General features: G+C 43.0%; 1 protein-coding gene across 2 annotated transcripts in view; it reads right to left on the minus strand.

Annotated features, from left to right (window-relative positions):
- Positions 1-19,963, minus strand: part of LOC102794317 (unconventional myosin-VIIa-like) — a 64,806-nt gene that overhangs the window by 10,296 nt on the left and 34,547 nt on the right. For both annotated transcript variants that reach the window (XM_087851249.1, XM_087851248.1), the window contains 23 exons: positions 18,962-19,120; positions 15,541-15,633; positions 14,213-14,307; positions 13,550-13,634; positions 13,243-13,461; positions 12,800-12,907; positions 12,124-12,333; positions 10,281-10,487; positions 9,780-9,956; positions 9,435-9,524; positions 9,041-9,168; positions 8,116-8,242; positions 7,928-8,047; positions 7,657-7,830; positions 7,239-7,466; positions 6,833-7,000; positions 6,487-6,604; positions 3,997-4,123; positions 3,650-3,819; positions 3,388-3,578; positions 2,832-2,956; positions 2,316-2,473; positions 1,602-1,755 (listed from right to left, as the gene is read on the minus strand). In XM_087851249.1, the coding sequence (XP_087707375.1) occupies positions 1,602-1,755; positions 2,316-2,473; positions 2,832-2,956; positions 3,388-3,578; positions 3,650-3,819; positions 3,997-4,123; positions 6,487-6,604; positions 6,833-7,000; positions 7,239-7,466; positions 7,657-7,830; positions 7,928-8,047; positions 8,116-8,242; positions 9,041-9,168; positions 9,435-9,524; positions 9,780-9,956; positions 10,281-10,487; positions 12,124-12,333; positions 12,800-12,907; positions 13,243-13,461; positions 13,550-13,634; positions 14,213-14,307; positions 15,541-15,633; positions 18,962-19,120 (3,431 nt within the window). The remainder of the gene's footprint in view (positions 1-1,601; positions 1,756-2,315; positions 2,474-2,831; positions 2,957-3,387; positions 3,579-3,649; positions 3,820-3,996; positions 4,124-6,486; positions 6,605-6,832; positions 7,001-7,238; positions 7,467-7,656; positions 7,831-7,927; positions 8,048-8,115; positions 8,243-9,040; positions 9,169-9,434; positions 9,525-9,779; positions 9,957-10,280; positions 10,488-12,123; positions 12,334-12,799; positions 12,908-13,242; positions 13,462-13,549; positions 13,635-14,212; positions 14,308-15,540; positions 15,634-18,961; positions 19,121-19,963) is intronic.

Raw genomic sequence — 19,963 nt, forward strand, 5'->3', positions numbered from 1 at the left:
AATTAAATCTGCCTGCAGCCACAGACTGAATGATGACTGTCCACTGAATGCAACAAGTAATGTGAACATTTAGAGTTTTAACTTCTTCTACTCAATTTATTTTGCATAAAAGCACTTTTGCTTCATTTCATGGACGAAGCAGCATCTCTGGGGTTTTTATAGGGGTGGGTTTTGATTATTGATTTAGCGATTAAAATCGATTCTAGCTTGGATAACGTGATATCGATTCATTCAAATCCTGAATCAATTTTTAAATATGAATTTATTTTGCCCTCAGGTTAAACCTCACAAAATTGCAACAACCACCAAACAGCTAAAACAGTAAACGAGAGCAGGAACACGGATTCTGCACAAAGACGTAAACACAAAGCGTGGACCCGCCGACGCATCAGAATCAGTGAGATGTCGGCTTTCTCACCCGACGGCACGGACACGGTCGGGGCTGAAAGCTGACAGCTCACTTATTCTGATCCGTTGGCGGATCCGCGCTTTGTGTTTACGTCCTTTTTGCGCTCGATTCTGAAGCTGCAGGTTTTATGGTAAATGGCCTGTATTTGTATAGCGCTTTACACATCCAGTCATCCACCCATTCACACACACGGCAAGCTACATTGTAGCCACAGCCACCCTGGGGTGCACTGACTTTATCTCTCTCCAAACAATATTGACCGAACCAGCAGCAAAAGAAGATCCAAACTTCGCTTCATAAACATCGTCATGGATTCACTCTTACTTTTGCTGTTTTGCTTCCACCACAATAAAATCACACTTCAGAGCTCTCTCTCTTTCTTTCTGTACTTCAAGAACAGTTTCCCGTCTAAAAATCTGTTTTCTGCATTATTCGCTTGCTTATTACGCACAAGTCTACCGTTGTTTACAGGCTGTCGGCCGCTGTTTTTTTCCTTTTACTTACTTCTGAAAAGAAAGCCTCATTTCTGCCGTTCAATTCTGAACAAATTTAAACTTTTTAAAATGATGCAAAATAGCAAAACGTTCAGCTGTGTCTCTAATAAAACCTCTAACTTTGTTCTGCTTCACTTCAGCAGCATCAGGTAATGTTCATGTTGATTAATGGTTTTCTTTTGTTTTTGATCTACTGTAGAATATTTTTATAAAATCCCAGGCCAGGAAAATTTCCTTCATGTTTTTCTGTGTTTTATCCTCAGCTACTTTGACACAAAGGCATCTGCTGTGATGCTCACACCTTTGATAAAGTCTCACAAGTGTCAGCTTTCTTTTTATAGACAAAAAAATATGGAAATGTACTGATGCGTGATCAGAATTATAATATTTCTGACTGTCTGAGGATAAATTTCCCTGAATCAAATAGAATGGAATGGTGGATCGCATTGATTCTAGAAATCAGTGACGATACCCAGCCCTAGTTTTTTAATTAAATCAGTGGGGGAAAATACAGTTTCTCTAATGGCCACTAGAGGCCGACTCCACCACAGGTTGACAGGCCGGCACAAAACAGCATCATTGTGTATTTCACATCCCCCCAAAAGACCAACAAAAATCTGAGTTTCATCCACGTGCACCTCATCGTTTTATCCTTAAAAATCTGTAAATGAAAGTGTGACTGAAGTGAATTTACACACTTGACGTGATTGTCTGTGAGCTGTTTGATGATCTGACAGTAGATCTCATCCTTCAGTGGTTCGGCCTTCAGCGCCCCTTCAAAGATCTGGTCTGTCAGCTCGTTCACCGAGCGAGTTCGTTTGGACGGGTAGTCGCCCATGTACTTCATGATAGGTAGGCTCGAGGTCAAGGAATAACCCTGACACATGTACTTGCTTACAAAAGCAGAGAGATTACAAGAGCAGAGACTGTGGCAGATGTTTAACTTCCAGGGAGCAAAAAAGGCTTTTTAAGTTTTTACCATTTACCAGATTTGACTGGTGATTCTTTACATGCATTTTTATGGACAGATGGCCGCTGAAATTAAAGTTATTTTTGATAAAACTTCAAAGTAAACCTCCAGGTAAATGTGTAAAGGTATCAGAAGTGGCAGTAGGTTGTAGCAGAGTATCCTGACCTGCTTCTAAGAGGTGTTTCTAACCTCCATCTGATTGTATTTCACACTGTAAGGGAAAGACTAACGATGTAAAGACAGAGACAAAACTCAAACCATGATAGAAACACAGAAGATCGTCTAATTTGAATGGCCCTAAAATCTTAGAGAGATGAACGCTGTTACTGGTAACGATGAATACTTGTGAATGTTGTGAAAACATGTCTGTGGGGTTAGTCTGAACACAACATAAGCTCAGAGTCTGGCTTGGTGATCCACCAGTCAGCAGTTTAAAGGATATCTATAAAAGACATGCAGGCGTCCTGAGCCAGCTCCTCGTGGCTGACGACCTTCTTCAGCAGCGGCTGTTTCAGCGGCTCTCGGGTGCAGCTCCACAGCTTGTCTTTCCCGCGATTCTTCGTGACCATCACCCGGCTCAGGGTGTGTTTGGGAGGAGGCCTGACAGGAGCAGGTTACACAGAGATCGCAGGACTCAGGAATGAAGGCAGAGGATCATCAGAACAATAGATATTTGTTTTTGAAGCAAGAATATCTCTCGATCTAGAGATAGATCTAGAGATAGATCTAGAGATAGATCTAGAGATAGATCTAGAGATAGATCTAGAGATAGATCTAGAGATAGATCTAGAGATAGATCTAGAGATAGATCTAGAGATAGATCTAGAGATAGATCTAGAGATAGATCTAGAGATAGATCTAGAGATAGATCTAGAGATAGATCTAGAGATAGATCTAGAGATAGATCTAGAGATAGATCTAGAGATAGATCTAGATCATGTTTTTTTGGTCTGTGTACCTGAAGTAGTCGTAGGAGAACTCCTCCAGCGTGTAGGGTTTCGTTCTGTCATCAGTTTCCACCATGACGACCTGCGAAACACGAACCGACTCCTGACGCTGCTCGGGTGTCATGGTGACCAGCGCCTGATAGTTTGGATCACATCAGACTGCATCACATTTTGTGTACAGCACAAAAGACAACCTAACACAGCAGCATCTGTGACATCACAGTGGGCCATCTTTCATATGCAGTATATGATCTATAAACTGTTAAACAGGAAATGGGAACATTTTGTAATTTTAAGATGTAATAAAAACATAATTTTGTGGTTATTGTGCTTTTTGTTGTTGTGCGTACAATCTCAGCAGTCCTCTTTTTGTTTTTTGCTTATCCTGATGTTTGGCTATGGTCTTCTTTAAATGCTGAAAGCCCATTTTTGAGGCAGTTTGATGCTCATTAGGTGGTTGGAGGAGTCACTAAGGTGGCTCTGAAATGACTGAAAGTGCCCAGTAATCACATTTTTGTATTCTCTGAAAATCAGAGAAGGAAGTTTTAGGTATGTTTTCCTCCTCACCACTATGTCCTGCTGAGGTCGGGTCATGGTGGGCAGGACGTAGACACAGTCCGCTGGGAAGTCTCCCTTCTGATTGGTTCGTTCGTTAACACCGTGTGCCCAGCCAGAGTTGAGGACCTGCTCACCGGTCTCCTGGTCCAACAGGATCAGGTCTCCTTTCCGGAAGCTCAGGAACGTCGACTCCTCTCCAGCTGAGGAAGAAAACGGCACTTTGTAAACCTTTTCATTCCAAGCTGAGCGTGCCTCTCTGCTCAGGACTCACTGGGGTTGGGGTTGTCCTGCAGAGCGACCACAAACTTTGACCTCTTCCTCAGACCCTCCAGGAAGGTCACCACCAGGTCCCGGATGTCCTCTGCGTTGTTAGAGGTGAAGGTGTACTCGTCTCCTTTGATGGTCGCTAAAGTGAAACTCTGACCCTGCAGCTTTCCTCCTCTGAAAGAACAACAAAATATGCACTGACCAGCTTCACTGTCCAGGATGACGATGAAACACCTACATTTAAGTTCAGGCTCCACTTGATACGCTGAAACTCTTAACCCCTCATTCCTCACTCACAGCCCTCAGATCAGAGAATCATGTCATTGGTCAGGTGACTACAGGTAGACTCACCTGCTGCTGGAAACTGCAGTGATTTCTGGGAAGGAGAGCTCTAAGAGGACCTGTTCCTGCTCATCTACAAAATAAACTCCCGTCCAGTTGACGGCAACAATGAGGTCGTTTTTAGGCAAACTGGGACCTGAGAATAAAGATCAAAATAAATTTAAAAAAGAACTTACAGAACCAAGAGGATATAATATAAATAACAATTCAGAATAATTTTGCTTTAAACAATATCCGTCTTTATTTTCGTGTCACATTGTATCAAAGTTAGTGGAATGAAAAGCACTGATGACAGACTGGAGGTGCTACAACAATGCCGCTGCTAATTTACATAACATTAAAGCGTCATATCATGATATCAATGCTACAGCAACCCTATGCAGGCACGTTTCCTAGTGCCCAAAAACAACACAAGCCCGGGAATGTCAGCTTATCTAAAAAGGGAGCTACTTCAACAACAAGAAGCACAGTACTGAAGGTGGAAAAACTGATGTGTTGCAGCACTCGAGGCAAAAAATGCACTCCTCTTTTGCATTTTTTGAGATGCAAATGAGGAGACTTCACTCAGGCAAGTCTGCTGGACCAGACGGAGTGAGTCCCCGCGTCCTCAAGGCCTGTGCCCCCCAGCTGTGTGGAGTCTTTCATAAACTGTTTATGCTGAGTCTGAGTCTGCAGAGGGTCCCAGTGCTGTGGAAGACATCATGCCTCGTCCCTATTCCAAAGACACCACGTCCCAGTGGCCCCCAGGATTACAGGCCCGTGGCACTGACCTTCCACATCATGAAGAGCCTGGAAAGGCTCATCCTGGACCAGCTGCGACACATTGTCAGACCACATCTGGATCCCCTTCAATTTGCTTATCAGCCTCGTCTCGGAACAGAGGACGCCATCATCTACCTGCTCAATCGTCTCTACACCCATCTGTGAGGGTCATGTTTTTTGACTTTTCCAGTGCTTTCAACACCATCAGGCCGACCCTCCTGGGTGATAAATTAACAGCGATGCAGGTGGATGCTTCTCTGGTGTCCTGGATTGTTGATTACCTGACAGGACGACCACAATATGTACGTCTCCCACAGTGTGGGTCTGACAAGGTACTCAGCAACACAGGGGCACCACAGGGGACCGTCCTCCCCCCCTTCCTCTTCACCCTCTACACCACAGACTTCAGCCACTGCACAGAGACCTCCATCTTCAGAGGTTTCCTGATGACTCTGCGGTGGTTGGATGCATCAGCAGGGATGATGAGTCGGAGTACCGGGCTATGGTCAGAATCATCTGCAGCTCAACGTAGCAAAGACCAAGGAATTGATCGTGGACTTCAGGAAGACCAGGAAACACTTGACCCCTGTTTCAATCCAGGGGGTCAGTGTTGACATTGTGGAGGACTATAAATACCTTGGAGTACACATGGACAATAAACTGGACTGGGCTACAAACACCACAGCACTTTACAGGAAGGGCCAGAGTCGTCTCTATTTTTTGAGGCAACTGAGGTTCTTCAACATCTGCCAGAAAATGCTGAGGATTTTCTATGAGTCTGTTGTGGCCAGTGCGATCCTCTATGCTGTTGCATGCTGGGGGAGCAGGCTGAGGGTCGCAGATGCCAACAGACTCGATGAACTGATTTGTAAGGCCAGTAATGTTGTGGGGATGGAGCTGGACTCCCTCAAGGTGGTGTCGGAGAGGCGGATGTTGTCCAAGATAAAGACAATGTTGGAGAACACCTCCCACCCACTCCACGACATGCTGGTCAGTCACAGGAGCTCGTTCAGTGAGAGACTGAGACACAGGAAATCTTTCCTGCCTGTGGCTCCCTGTACAACTCCTCCACCTAACACACTGTTTACTGCAACAGCTACACCCGTCTTGCACATGTTCTTTTTCATTTATTTATTAATAAGTGACTTTTATGTATATATATGCCTGTATATATTGTGCTATTCTTAGTTAGTGTATTGTCCGTCTCTGTTAATGTTTGTTTATAATGGAGCACCGTAACGAAAAATAATTTCCCCCAGGGATCAATAAAGGATTCTGATAAAAACAAACTGCTGAGCATCACTGTAGCGCTCGCTAGCTGCACTGCTTTATGACAGGAGGAGCGAGCAGTGGATGGAAATGACTGATGATGGAAAGGCAGCGCCTTACTGCATTTTGTTGCCCTGTACCTGTGACATGTGCAATGACAATAAAGTTGAATTCTATTCTATTAAGAGTTTTAAAGGAGTTTTTCCTTCCCACTGTCTCCAAGTGCTTGCTCATAGGGGGGCGTCTGATTGTTGGGGTTCTCTCTGTATTACTGCATCTCTACCTACAATATAAAGCACCTTGGTGCTATATAAATAAAATTTTATTGAACTGAGTAACTTCAGTCATAGTTGAAATAAACCTTAATCAATCATTTTACCAATAATCAATAAAACAGTTCAGTATTTTCACACTTTAACTAAGTGTCACCAAAGTTGTTCAAATTAATTTAAAAAAAAAAAGTTTCACCTGAAAACTTGAAGGCTTCGTAGAAACGAGAGAACAGCAGAGGCCACTTGTGGCGAGCAAAGTCGACCACTTCCTCCTTCACCTTCTGAGGGTCAAATCTCTTCTGGGTGTAGATGCTCTGAGCACAGAGATGTTTATTACATTTACATGTGAAAATAAAAAAGTATATAAAATAAACGTATTTATCATACTGCTACAGATAATGTCCAAGCTAAACATCTCAGCTTGGATATGAAATTTCAGCGTTTCAACAATTTAAGCTGCGGTTGGCCTGAAAGACAAACAGAATCACGTTCATCTACAAGCCGGGCTGAAAAGACCTCTTCTTCTTACTGGTGATAATCACCTTTTTATGAGCAGCCATGATGAAGTGAGCCCACTTCTCCACCGATCTGGAGGCGGTGATCTCTCGGTCCGGGATGTAAGATGGGATGAGGCTCAGCAGGCGCTCCAGGAGGATCTCTGAACCGTAGTCAATGTAATACTGCTGAGAGGCCAGCTCTGCGAGGTCATCCTGGAGACACAGAGACAGAATAAATAAAAAAAAAAGTTTGTCCTGTTCAGCCAGCCTGACATTAATCAGTGCTCCTAACACGTGAGCGTTACCGACTTCTTACCCTCATTAAAAATGCAGAATATTTGCAGTTCCCTCCACTTGGAGCAGAAATGTTTCCAGCCTGCTACAATCACTGCTTCAGTTTCCCATGCACTTGCTAAACACTATTCTTTGAAAATAAAGAACATGTAGTCACCCTGTCACAGCGATATTCTCCAAACTTGACGCCCCTGACGGTTTGCTGGTAGATCAGGTTGGTGGCGACCTGGTCTTCTGTTGGCTCGTGCCATGGCGTAAAGATTTCTTTCCTGAAGAACAGCCGCCAGGGGGCGTTCCTCTCCTGAGCTCCCTGCTCTTTGGCGTACTGCTCGCACTGCGACACGGCGTCCATCACATGGTCGCTCCCGCTGCCTAAAGAGGAGACCTGCAGGACGAGATCAGAGGTGCAAGCTGGTTTTCTCTCCAACAAACAGAGAGGTTCACATCCCTGCAGTGGCTACAAGATCTCTGAGAAAGATCCAGATGATCCAAACTGTTCCAGAGCGTGAGGCCTAACAGGTGCTAGAAAGGAGTATCATGCCTTGGAGCTCATATGATGCCGTGTGCGTGCCCACCTTGTCAAACAACGCGATGTACAGCGAGAAGCCAAAGCGGTCTCGCAGGTTGATCTTGTCGGACAGGGCGTTGCAGAGCTCCTTTGCTGTGGTGGCCGAGTCTGTCAGCAGCGTTTTGGTCGTGCCATCCATGAACGTCACCGGCAACATGATGGGCTTCTTCGATTTGGTGGCCTGGACGTTGATTTCACAAAAAGAAACAGTTCCAGCAAACGGTGGGTGAAGTCACAATGGCCATGTCTGTCTTTTATATACAGTCTGTGGTTTATACCTGCAGCTCCAGCCAGGACGGAGGCTGCGTTCGCGTCCCATTCACAAAAGTTCGTCTTAGACGTTCTTCACAGTATGGAGCGTAGCCTGGAGGCCCGCAGCTGATGAAGTTCCTCAGATACTGCAATCAAAACAAACACAGATGTAACGTCATGGCTAATGTGTAAATACCAACACAAACGTACTGACCTTCACAAATTTGTCTGATGGAGCGAAGCAGCCGACACACAAAGAGATGAGGATCCAGCCGCGAGCGTGAGAACTCTTAGACGGGTTCTGACTCAGCTGCTTACAGATCTGACAGTAGATCTCATCCCTGACACACACACACACACACACACACACACACACATCAGAAATATCAACGACATTAACAGAGACCCAGCAGAACTTTATGAGACACATTTTATGCGGTTTAATGCAGATTAACTGAAACTGGATGTCGAGACACTTTGTCCTGATGGTGAACGCTGCTTCACATTCACAGCCAGACACACACAAGTGTTCACCAGCCTCTGCACTATTACTTACTCTTTAAAAGAAATCATGCCGTTTCATTAAATTACCATTTAAAATGTATTTTTATCTGCATGGCTTTATTAACTCATTCAACGGCATCTTCATGTATAAATTCAATTCACATCAGGTTCATTTGTGAAGCACCAAATCACAACCACGTCACTTTATACATTGAGATGAATATTAATGTACAACAACAATAATAATAATAAACATACGGCAAATATGACAAAATGATGACTAAAAGAAAAATCAACAGGATGACAGCTTAGATGTCCAAAGAGATTCATCTTGAATTTAAGAGCAGCTTTGAGTCCGTAGACTGTCGTATTGTGTTAATCTGCCATATGTGAAGCAAAAGTTTTTATGGGGCAACAGCTCGATAAAGGAACATTTGAAAGTATCTGCTTTTTAAAAAACAAACAAACTTCAAATTAAAGTTTCACTGAAAACTGGAAAATTTTAAACTTTCACTTTTAAATTTCAAAGTGTGCCACAGCGCTGTGAAGTTTTTTCCTCCACATGTCCAGTTTTTACATCCAAGGTAATTTTGTGTAAGTTTGGGAAACAACATCATGACTCTTTGTTTGTTTACCTGAGTCCTGGCCTCAGGATCCCGTTGCCGATGATAAAGTGAAGTTTCTCCAGGTTGGATGTGGGACGATCTTCAAGCATGCTGTTGCCATGAAGACCGTACTCACCATCGTTAAGGCGCTTGGTGACCTGAAAAGCATTGGATTACATGATTATCTTAATTTGTCTGTCTGTTAGCAGAATTATTCACAAATATATGGATTTGACCCAAAATGGACTTGAAATTGATAAAATATCTTCATCTGCGCTTGAGATAAAATCTGACTTCATGTTTTTAACATGAAGTTCAAACCCAGATTTCCTTTTGCACCAGAAGCACAATTTTCAGTCTCAGACTGCTCATGTTTAATTAACAGAAACAAGACCAGCCTCATATCACCCTCCCTCTCTCTCACCTCCTCGGTGATCTTGGATTTCTTCTTCAGGGTGAGGGACACAAGTTTGTGTCGGACGCTGTTTTTCTTGTGGCTGTCAGAGTGAGGCGTCTGGAGGTGAGAGAAGGAAATCAGCTCACAGAGATCACACAGTCACTGTGACCTGCACCCTGTTATTCCTGATCTTTGGAAACTATATGAAGTAACAAATGTTAAAAACAGGTAAGTTACATGAACACACTGAATAATAGTTCATACTTTATAGTCAGTATCACAGAACCTCCAGTTAATCTAAACTAGATTTTGAAACTTCTTTAAAGGAAATGTCACTTTTAGCTCATGTTAGCGTTCACTCTTCCTCCTCACCTCTCCCTCCCCTTGCAGCGCCTGCAGCTCTCGCTTGTACGTCTTTTTCCCCAGCGTCTCGTAGATTTTGGTCATGACGGGGATCTTCTCGCTGCCGTCGCTGATGGCCGTGTGGTACTTTGGCTCCGGGAGGTCGCCCATGAACCTCAGCACCGTGATCCACACCGCCAGAGCAGCCTGAGCAGACACACAGGGCACAAGGAAACAAAAGGTTCATCAGGTGAAATAATTGTTCCTTTATTGGTTCCTTCTTGGCTGGTGACAGGTCTTAGCAGTCGCACCAGTCATCAGCATCATGGAGCACAGACTGTAACAGCTGCACACAGTCAGAACCTTTCTGCACTCATTACGTCTAAATTAATTTAAGGCTTAAACCTGAGAGACGAGCAAAGCTCGCTGTAGAGCGACAGCCTCGTGTGGCCTTTTTCAAAACAATCAATCACGTCTTCAGTCGCTTGCAAAATACATTTTTACTTTTGCGGGGTCAGAGGTCAGACCTACCAGCTGGTCCCCCTCATCGTTGTGGAAGAGCAGCGGCTGTTTGAGAGGTCGTCGGGCGTAGGTGTGCGTGGTGGTGCCCTGGAAGTAGGTGGCAGCAAACTTGGCGAACTTGTACTCTGATAAATCCTCTTCATCATCGTCCTCAGGCAGAGGAAGAGCCTCATCCAGATCCTCCTCCTCCAGCTCGTGATGGGTCCGCTCCAGATCCTGTAGAGAAGACAAGACTTTACTGCCTGCTGAAGTTTCCAGACGTTTTTCAAATTCTCCAAATTTTCCAACTTCAAAAATCCCTCAAATCTCTCACTGCGTCTCAGAAACACGCTCTCCTGCAGTACTGTTACTGGAAACAGGTCATTCTTTTTAGAGAAAAAATTACCTCACACATTTGTATTTATCTAAAGCTGTAATTTCACTGGATGGATGACTTCTTATCTCTAATAATTTGAAATAACTGCCAACATGATATCTGATTGTAATGCCCTGTAAATCTGCCATGTCTGTTTAAGGAGCTTGGAAAGAAAAGCGTCTGGACTTCAAGCAAACGTCTTCAAGCAGCTTAAAGAAGTCCAGACGCTTTTCTTTCCAAGCTCCTTAGGCTACGTTCACTCTGCAGGTCTTGATGCTCAATTCCAATTTTTTGATCAAATCCGATTTTTTTTGTCTGCTCGTTCACACTACAAATAAAATGCGACAGCAAACGCGCTCTAGTGTGAACGCTCAAAGCGGCCGCATGCGCAAAAGAAGACGTCACACACAACGCGCTCTGTTTAGACCCAGAGCAACAGTATTGTTTGACTGATGGCCCTTAATATAAAGACTTCAGACTTTACGTTTCCCAATTTTTGCTTTAAGTTATTTTGTTATTGACATAATAATGTAAATAACCTAATAATGATCCTTATTGCTGTTTTAGAGGAGCGGTGCTTCAAAGGATAGTTGCAGATTTCTGTCAGAATCTGCAGATTATACAGTACAAATAAAATGTTCACGTTTCTCCATCGTTGTCTTCCCAGCAGTTTCACCGGATGGCCAGGAAGCGTTCGCGATGTCTTCTCCGGCGCTGATAATTGGCGTCTGTCTTGTGTCAGTGACGTAAAAGACGGATTTAATGCGACCTGACCATCAAACAGCAGTCGCTTTCTGAAACATCGGATATGTATCGGATTCAGTACCACATACGAAAGTGACCCACATCGGATTTGAAAATATCGGACTTGTGCCGTTCACACTGTCATAGCATGATTGGATATGGGTCGCATAGGGTCAAAAAAATCGGATTTGATGCGCTTTTGCCTGCAGTGTGAACGTAGCCTTAGGCTACAATGACCTGGATGACTGAGAACCTTCACAGGCATATTGTGAATAACTCCACCACAAACTACCAGAAACTTTTCACCGAACACACATCCTGTATTTATTTTTTTCTTCTTTTCAGAAAGAGTTTTGTTCTCTTCACAGCTTTCTCCTGAATTTTTCCTGCATGACTTTGAAATATAAATAAAAGCAGATTTAGGAGAGTCCAGGCAAGTTCAAATCAACCCAAACACTGAAGTCTTCAAGGATGATGAGATTTATTATATTGATTGCAGGTTTTATAGGACCAACATACTGATGTGTAGCTGCGTATTTGAGTAAGCAGTCTTCACGTGTCCTGTGAACGTGACACACACACAGACGATGGCATCATTAACGATCGAGGCTTAAGGACTCATTTTCCGTCCTCCTGATCAGACACCTTTGCCAACAGGACACAGTTTTACTGATTACACACGTTGGGTAACTGTATCTTTGGCCTTTATGAGAAAACGGTTCATTAATAAGAGGAAAACTTTGGTCGTGTCACCTCAAAGCCAGCGGGGGCTTGCCCTTCCTGACCCGGGAAAGAACTGGTGGTCCCCAGGAAGCCGAACATCTTGTCCACCATGTCTGAGTCATTGACAGGCTCCGTGCGGGCCTTCTCCATCTGCTCGACCATCTCCTTCTTCCTCCGAGCCTCCTCCTTCTCCTTCTTCTCCCGCTCAGCGTCCTCTTTGGCCAGCTGAGCCAGACGCTCCTGAAGAAAGAAACATTGCACTAGATCTCAAAAATACAGAACAATCCAGTATCTTTCTCGGCACAAGCAGAGTCCAGTAATTCAAATATGGAGCAGGAAATATTGTACCTGCTGCTTTATTTCATAATAAAAGTGCTGAAGCAGAGAGCTGAGACCCAGTTTTACAAACTGTCAAATGTTCAAGCAGCTCTGTGGGAGTTTCGGTTTTAGTCAGGAGTGAATTTAAACGTGATGATGAATTATTATCATCCACTTCCCTGCTCTGCTTCATTGATGTTTTAAATGTTGTCAGATGTTGCAAACGAGAGCCTGCTTCCCTATTTCACATGTTCTGGGGATGTCCAAAACTGGGCGGGCACGACTGTTTGTTGTTATTGCCGTAATTGTTGTTGGAAGCAATGCTTTGTTCAATAAAAAGACCTTGATCAAAAAAAAAAAAATGTTGTCAGATGTTAAATTTGTTCACCTGGTGTTTGCGTTCAGCCTCAGCTTTCGCTCTCTTTGCAGACATCTGGTTCCTCAGTTTGGCTTCTTCAGCCAGACGCATCTTCTCGGCCTCCAGCCTCCTCCGGTACTGAGAGGAGAAATGAAGGAGTCCACCATTAAAGACTAAATCAAAACTGCCAAAACATCCTCGGCACAGCAGCAGAGGGCAGTGCAGCTTCTGAATGCCTAATTTTTTATACAACAGTGAACAATGTAATGACACTTTGAGGCCAAGCATTAATTTAACAAAGAAATCAAGAGAAGCACAGAAATCACAACGTATGAAACGATATCAAATCAAGCTCTAGATTTTGTAAACTGATGACATGAACGTGATCTCATCATCTCTAAAACTGAAAACTTGTGTGTAAAAGGAGTTTTATGTATATGTGCACTGTTCTGTGTGTGTGTGTGTGTGTGTACCTCTGCCTTCAGCCTCTTGTACAGTCGTCGAGCGATCATTCCTCTCGTGTACGCCTGGATGGTGATGACGGCCCACAGCCGGTGCCTGAATGCTCGACGCACCAAGTAGCCGCGACAGCGACCCTGTAAGGCTGTGATTCGCTGACGGGCCACGTGATACGATGCGCACAACTTCCTGGAACGAACCAGAGCTTGGAGGCGAGAAAAGCCAGCTCGCATCTGAAAGTAAAGAGGAGGAAAGTTCAGCGAGTCTTTGCTTTGATTTTATTTTGTTTCCACTTTATTCAAACTGCTGCTCGATGCTCACAGCTCCATAGTTCTTCCTGCACTGATATCCCCTCCACGTCTTCTGGATCAGCACTGCCGACTTCTTCAACTTCAGGAAGTTGGATCTGAAATTGAAAATAATCAGAAATGACTATTTATATGACCTCGTTTTACTGTTCATACAAAGAGAAAAAACTGAGAAATAGTTATAAAGAGAGTCACAGAGATTTGTTTGTCTTATTTTCTGCTTTCAAAGAAAACAGAAAAGTAAACATGAGAAATAAAAGTGTTTCTCACACATGCTTGTGTAAAGTGTGCAGGTAGCATTAGTAACTCCTTTAGCATTTTTATTTATTTTTAATAGTGCAAATTCCCCACTGTCTTATTTTGAAAGTTCTGTTTTCTCTTCCCCCGAATAGTCCCGACTCATCCTGGCTTGTGTTAGACTGGCTTCCTGGCCAACTTGTATCTGTGCCAGTCCTCACAGTCTCAGGGCGTACTGCTCCAGCTCGGACTGCAGCTAGCGATGACAGTCATACTCAGGAGATATGTGCAAGTGTCAGTTTTAAGCAGGTGCAGAACAACGCCATTGCAAGCTACGGTCCGAGAGCGTGATGTTTGAATTCAACTCCTGGATAAGAATCACTGGCAGCTGCATAAAATAAAATAAAATCTCAGTCTGTGAAAAACGCTGACGACCCACCTGTCCTTGAAACCCCGAACCACCTTCTGGATGAGGATGACCTTGTCTGTGATGGCCTTGTCTCTCTCGATCTCCAGCAGCATGTCGTGATGATCCTGGACAGAATAATAAACACACTCCGTACGGTTCTGTTTCTCTGACTCAGTTTGAGAAAGTTTTAGTGATGATTTGAGACATTTTACTCAAAACCCCAAAAGTCACCTACTGGTCCTGGAGGAAAAGCCAGGAGGAAGTCAGTGTACTTTAACTGAAATAGAGCAGCTGTCACTTCCAGCTAACGTGGCAAAATATAAATATCTGCTTTCTAAAAATATAAAATGTAAGACACAGGCAGGATACACAAGCTTTAATCTGACAGTTTTCAACTAACATGACACACAACTAAATGTAAACACCCAAAGCTCCTTCCCGTCATCTGTCCACCCGCATGCAGGCTGATCTGACCACGTCCTCTTGGGGAAGTGTGGGCACTGCTCTGCTTTCACCCACTGAACTTTCTCCTTCCTGCTGTACTTCCTGTCTGGCCGAGCATCGAGGCCTGAGGGAGATGAGCCTCGACTCCACCACAGTCAACACATCTCAGTGCTCCACCCCCCAACTTATCAATCTAAAACACTTTAAAGGTGAAAGTGTCACATTATATCCACTATGATTTAGGGGCTGAAGATCCACCCCCTTCACCAAAATTGCATTTTATTCCGAGGAGCAATCTTTGATGAGCGCTTTGAATGCAGGAAGTAAAGAAAATAAAAGGCAGAAACATAAAAATGAAGATAACGGCTGTGCTGCAGAGTGACTATAAACAACAACAACAAAAATGCTTTGACAGGCTGTGCTCGCCACGTCAAACGACACTGTGGAGCCAGACGAAATGTTCTTTTAACCTCTGTGTGGGGACGGCCAGCTAACAGACGTGACCTCTGACCTGATCTGCAATACATGTTTGTATAAAGTAGGCAGATAGACAGCTGGAAACTAAAACACGCAGTGTTTCCCATCAGCAGACGTGTGGACTATAAACAAAGAGAGCAGATTCACGGCTGGGATGAACCACAGCTGAGCGAGTCAGAGACGAGAATGTAAAGAAGTTCTGGATAATGTGGAAACATTTCAGTGGAAAGATAAGAGAACAGTAGTTCACGCGATGTGCTGTGCCAGCTGTTTAGCCCGGGCATCAGTGTTTTTTAGAAATACAGCGAGCCCTGTGAAGAGTTTCACACTGGTCCTGTTAGCAGCTGTGTGAAGTGGCACCTACAAATCTGAGACTTTGAACAACACCCTGCAGGCCTTTCTTCCCTGTGCGGACACACGCCTGCATGCAGGAGTACCTTGAGGAAGATCTTGGTTTTTCCCATCTGCCAGTCGTCGTCTCTGCCGAGCACGGCCTCAGCGATCCTCTCACAGGTTCCTCTCAGGTCCTCCTGATGGAAAAAGAGACAGTATCAACCAATATATTTTATTCCTGGACTCTACCAGAGTAGATTTGCATGATTCACAGTTCCAAAATAATCCTCATTTATCTCATACAAGCTCTTTAAACCCTTCAAACCAACTTTCTCCAGACAGGCTGGTCCTCAGAAAAAGACGAGGGCGGGGCTTCTGTGCTCAGAGAGCTGTGTGTCCAAGATGATCATATAAAGCATATCCTCTCTCGCTGACATCACATGGAGCAAAGAATAGAAAAAAACTGTCTGAAACTGAGTGTTCAAAGAATTCTATAGCCTGTTTCTAAATCACAGGGATTACATTTGCAGGTAATCCCTGTAGTCCCAAATGTGTCCAAAGCTTGAGAAATAAAATTTCTTTTTCTAACAAAACCCAAAATTACTTTCACTGAATTTGCCAAGTTTGAGCAAAATAATCATCAACTTAATCACAATGAACGCAGGTCAAACCACAACACGTATTTAACTGCAACAATAAGTCAGGTAGGGCTGCCACAAACGATTATTTTGATAGTTGACTAGTCACCGATTATTTTTGCAATTAGTCGACTAATCAGATCATCATCCATTGGACGTAAAACTACAGCTTATTGCACCAGCAGCATCTGCTCTTATATAACTATCATTAGCTTACAGCTTGAAGTGTTTAAGGTATGTGCTAACTTAAAATAAAGACAAGGTGATAGTTTGTTACATTTTAATGACATTTGCAGATTGTTTCGGTGAAGTTTAATAAACTCCTTGCTATCTAAAATATAACAGGACACCGGAGTAAATTCTCAAGCATCTCACACTTCTGATAATCAGCTGTCTGCTTGACGTTTATTCAGCTGTGTAAAAACTATAACTTTAATCTCAGCCAAACTGATTTACTCAGGAACAAATAAAATACTGAAAAAAGCCAAACAATAACATTTTTAAGTTATCTAAGTGACTTATATATCATGTTTAACCTGAGTAGCGAAAGATGGCGGTGGGTTTGAAAATGATTTGCTGGTAGTCCGGTGTTCTCACGGCTCTAGTGAGCCTAGCCCCCGGCTAGCTATCGAGCTAGTGGGTAACAGACGTCTCCGAAAACGCTATGTGGTGTCTTGATAAGCTGAGCAGATATTTGAGGTTTACACAGCTACATTCTCGCCTGAAAATATGTTAAACGTTTATTTTGTGACCCAGAAAGAATAATAAGAGTAATATTAAAACTAACTAGCTGCCGCCATTGTTGGAAACTGAGCTGGGCTGCCTATGAATTCTGGGACACAGCTTCTTCTTCTTCTTCGGGGTTTAACGGCAGCTGGCATCCTTGTACATGCGGTGCTGCCATCTTCTGTTTCAGTCCATTATTACACTCTTAAATCCTACTACTTATTCCTGATCTTACAAACGACGCGTCGACTATTAAATTAGTCGTCGACGATTTTGATAGTCGACTAATCGTGGCAGCCCTAAAGTCAGGTATTAAAAATACAAATGTTTTCAAAGTGACACACACACACACACACACACACACAAAATATGACCTGTGAAGCGGCACAGGGCACGGTGGAGGAAACATAACATGCATGTTCCAAGAAAAACAGGCAGCTGGTGGGAGTGTGGGAAAAACTGCACAGTGAAAACATGTGTGGCACCAGAAAATACCCTCATGACAAACTCTCGCACACACAAACCCACAACAAAGAGAGACACTCACTCACTTCCCATAACAACGCCGCTGGGCCCGTGTCACACAGAGGCTACACAGCAGGCCACCTTCTCTAAGAAGAAGCTACCGCTGCTACAAAATTACTTATCCAAGCTCGGATAAGTCCAACACTTTATTCCGATTCAACAAATTATTATTATTATTTTTTAACTGAAGTAAACGCTGAGGTGATCCGCAGCTTTCTCAGACCAGTTTTACACAGATGAATACTGTGATATAAGATTATGCTCTGCACAAAGATTTTCACTGAATCCCAAAAATGCTTTTGGTCCAATTGGAGGTTTTAACAGTTAGACAACAACTGTTTATTTAAACCACAAAAACTTCAGAGTTGAGATAAAAGGGGCTGAATGCTAAATGCTTCTACCATAAAACTGTTGATCTCCTCCTACAGCCTTTTTGTGTTTTTTGAAACTGCCTGATTGGTGTGGCCACAAAAATGGAAAGATGCGCATTATTTTTTTTTACTTTTACTTTCTTTTTTTTTTTTTTAAACTTCCTTTAACTTTCAGGCAGTTACTCCATCGTCAGGTTTTTATTGTGACAACTGCAATTTTCAGATATTGAGTAGTTAAATCGTTTTAGTGTTTCTGCGCCTACAAACCAGATTAGGTTCATGTTTAAACTGAAGCATAGAAAAAATAAAAGTAATAAAAATAAAAACTGCCTGACTATGATGACTTGATTCTGTTTTTTAGCTGATTATAGTATTGAGTTTCTAGTTCTTTATTATTTTGAGTTTAAGTGATTTTATTTATTTCAGTGAATATGTAATTCAGCGGTCCCCAACCCCCGGGCCTCAGACCGGTACCGGTCCGTGAGTCGTTTGGTACCGGGCCGCGAGAGTTGAGGCTCAGGTGTGAAATGTATAGTTTTCAGGGTTTTTATCGGTTTTCAGCGTTATTTTGTTATCGTTTTTATCGTTAACTCGGTTTTCCTGGGTCTTTTCACGTGTGTTATGAATAAATCTTCTTTTTTTCTGTACCGGTACTAGTTTTATTTTGTTGTATTTATCCGCGACACCTTAAAGGCCGGTCCGTGAAAATATTGTCGGGCATAAACCGGTCCATGGCTCAAAAAAGGTTGGGGACCGCTGATGTAATTGACTCAACTGTAAATTAATTAAGTCATTAAGTCAAATCATTAAGACAAAGAAAATTAGTTTTGAAAGAAGCGACAGGTGAGGGCCGCCTAAAAACAGCTCTGGTATAAAATCTAATGCACTCATGATTCCAATCTTCTTTTGAACTTCCATGACACCATCTGTAAAAACCATCCTGATCATGAGACGCTCCTGATCTGTCCCGTGTCCAACAACAACAATATGAGCTGCGCTGTGTGAAAAGAGGACAGTTTCCAGGCATCAAATGCAAGAATCACACAGTGAAACTGGACTTCAACAGTGATGAGAAACTTTGCTTCATTTATATTTGATGAATATTTTTTGATCTTTACTTTTTTGCCACATTTTCCAATAAAAAAAATGAGAAGCTGGAGTACCTGGAGTTGGGAATACATAAATTATTCTGGGTGTGTTGTTTTAAAAAACCCAATAATACGGTGCATCTACTAGACCCATCAACACACCTGCACTCACTCTACCTGTTTGTACGCCGGTTTGACTCCAGGCATGAGCACCCGGTAGCGGTCGACGAACTCCACAAAGGTGTAGCGGATGGGATATCCAGCACGGCGGATTCGGATGGTCTCCATCATACCCGAGTACCTCAGCTGACGCACACACAGCTCCCTGTCAAACAGCTGCAGACAAACACGAACAGTTTTTTGACAAAGTCCCAGCTTTGGCTGAAGAAGCTGAGAAAGGTTAAAGGTCATAGCTGCAAAGATTTGGTACTTGGAGGCAGTTGAGAGAAGACATGACGGGCGAACAGGGATATTTTATTTAATCTATCAACATGAAACTCCTTTAGATCACTACGTACTTTTATTTTTCTACAATTAAGTAACCCATTAATCATTTGCCCATCTTTCCTCCTCATTGTGCATCTTAACAGCCACTCCACTTTTTCTCAAACAGTCCTGTTTGTCAGATGAAGTTGTTGTGGCTTCTTCTTCACTCATTTTCAGCTTCTTAATTACAGTTTGAACTCTGCTGACCGGCATTCTCATTTCCCTGATTATATTTTCGTATCCTTTTCCTGTTTTATAAAGTTCAACTATGTTCTCCAGCAGATCCTTTGAGAAGTCCAACATCAGTGCAGCACTGGAAACGTGCAGGAGCCCAGAAACTCACCGACCTTTTATGCACACAAACTCATTACAAGCAAACAGATCACAGGTGAGAACGATCATCTTTAGTAGTCATTTAAACCTGTGTGTGTCAGCACATGTGTATGGTATCATGCCAACACTTAAAAATAATAAATGATGTTACTGAAACCACCAACCATGAATGAAAAACATTTTTGTAGCATCATTCATATTTTCTGAAAAAATTCTGCCAGGATACATAAACATATGAACTGAACTCAGGATACAGGTCAGGTCCAAACGTTCGTGCTGCACTGTAAGATAAACTCCCCTCAAACTTTCAGCTACAGCACAGCCTGAATTTAAAGACATAATCTTTATTTGTCACAGCGG

This window comes from Neolamprologus brichardi, chromosome 14, assembly GCF_056152115.1.
Source record: "Neolamprologus brichardi isolate AB-2024 chromosome 14, ASM5615211v1, whole genome shotgun sequence".
Lineage (NCBI taxonomy): Eukaryota > Metazoa > Chordata > Actinopteri > Cichliformes > Cichlidae > Neolamprologus > Neolamprologus brichardi.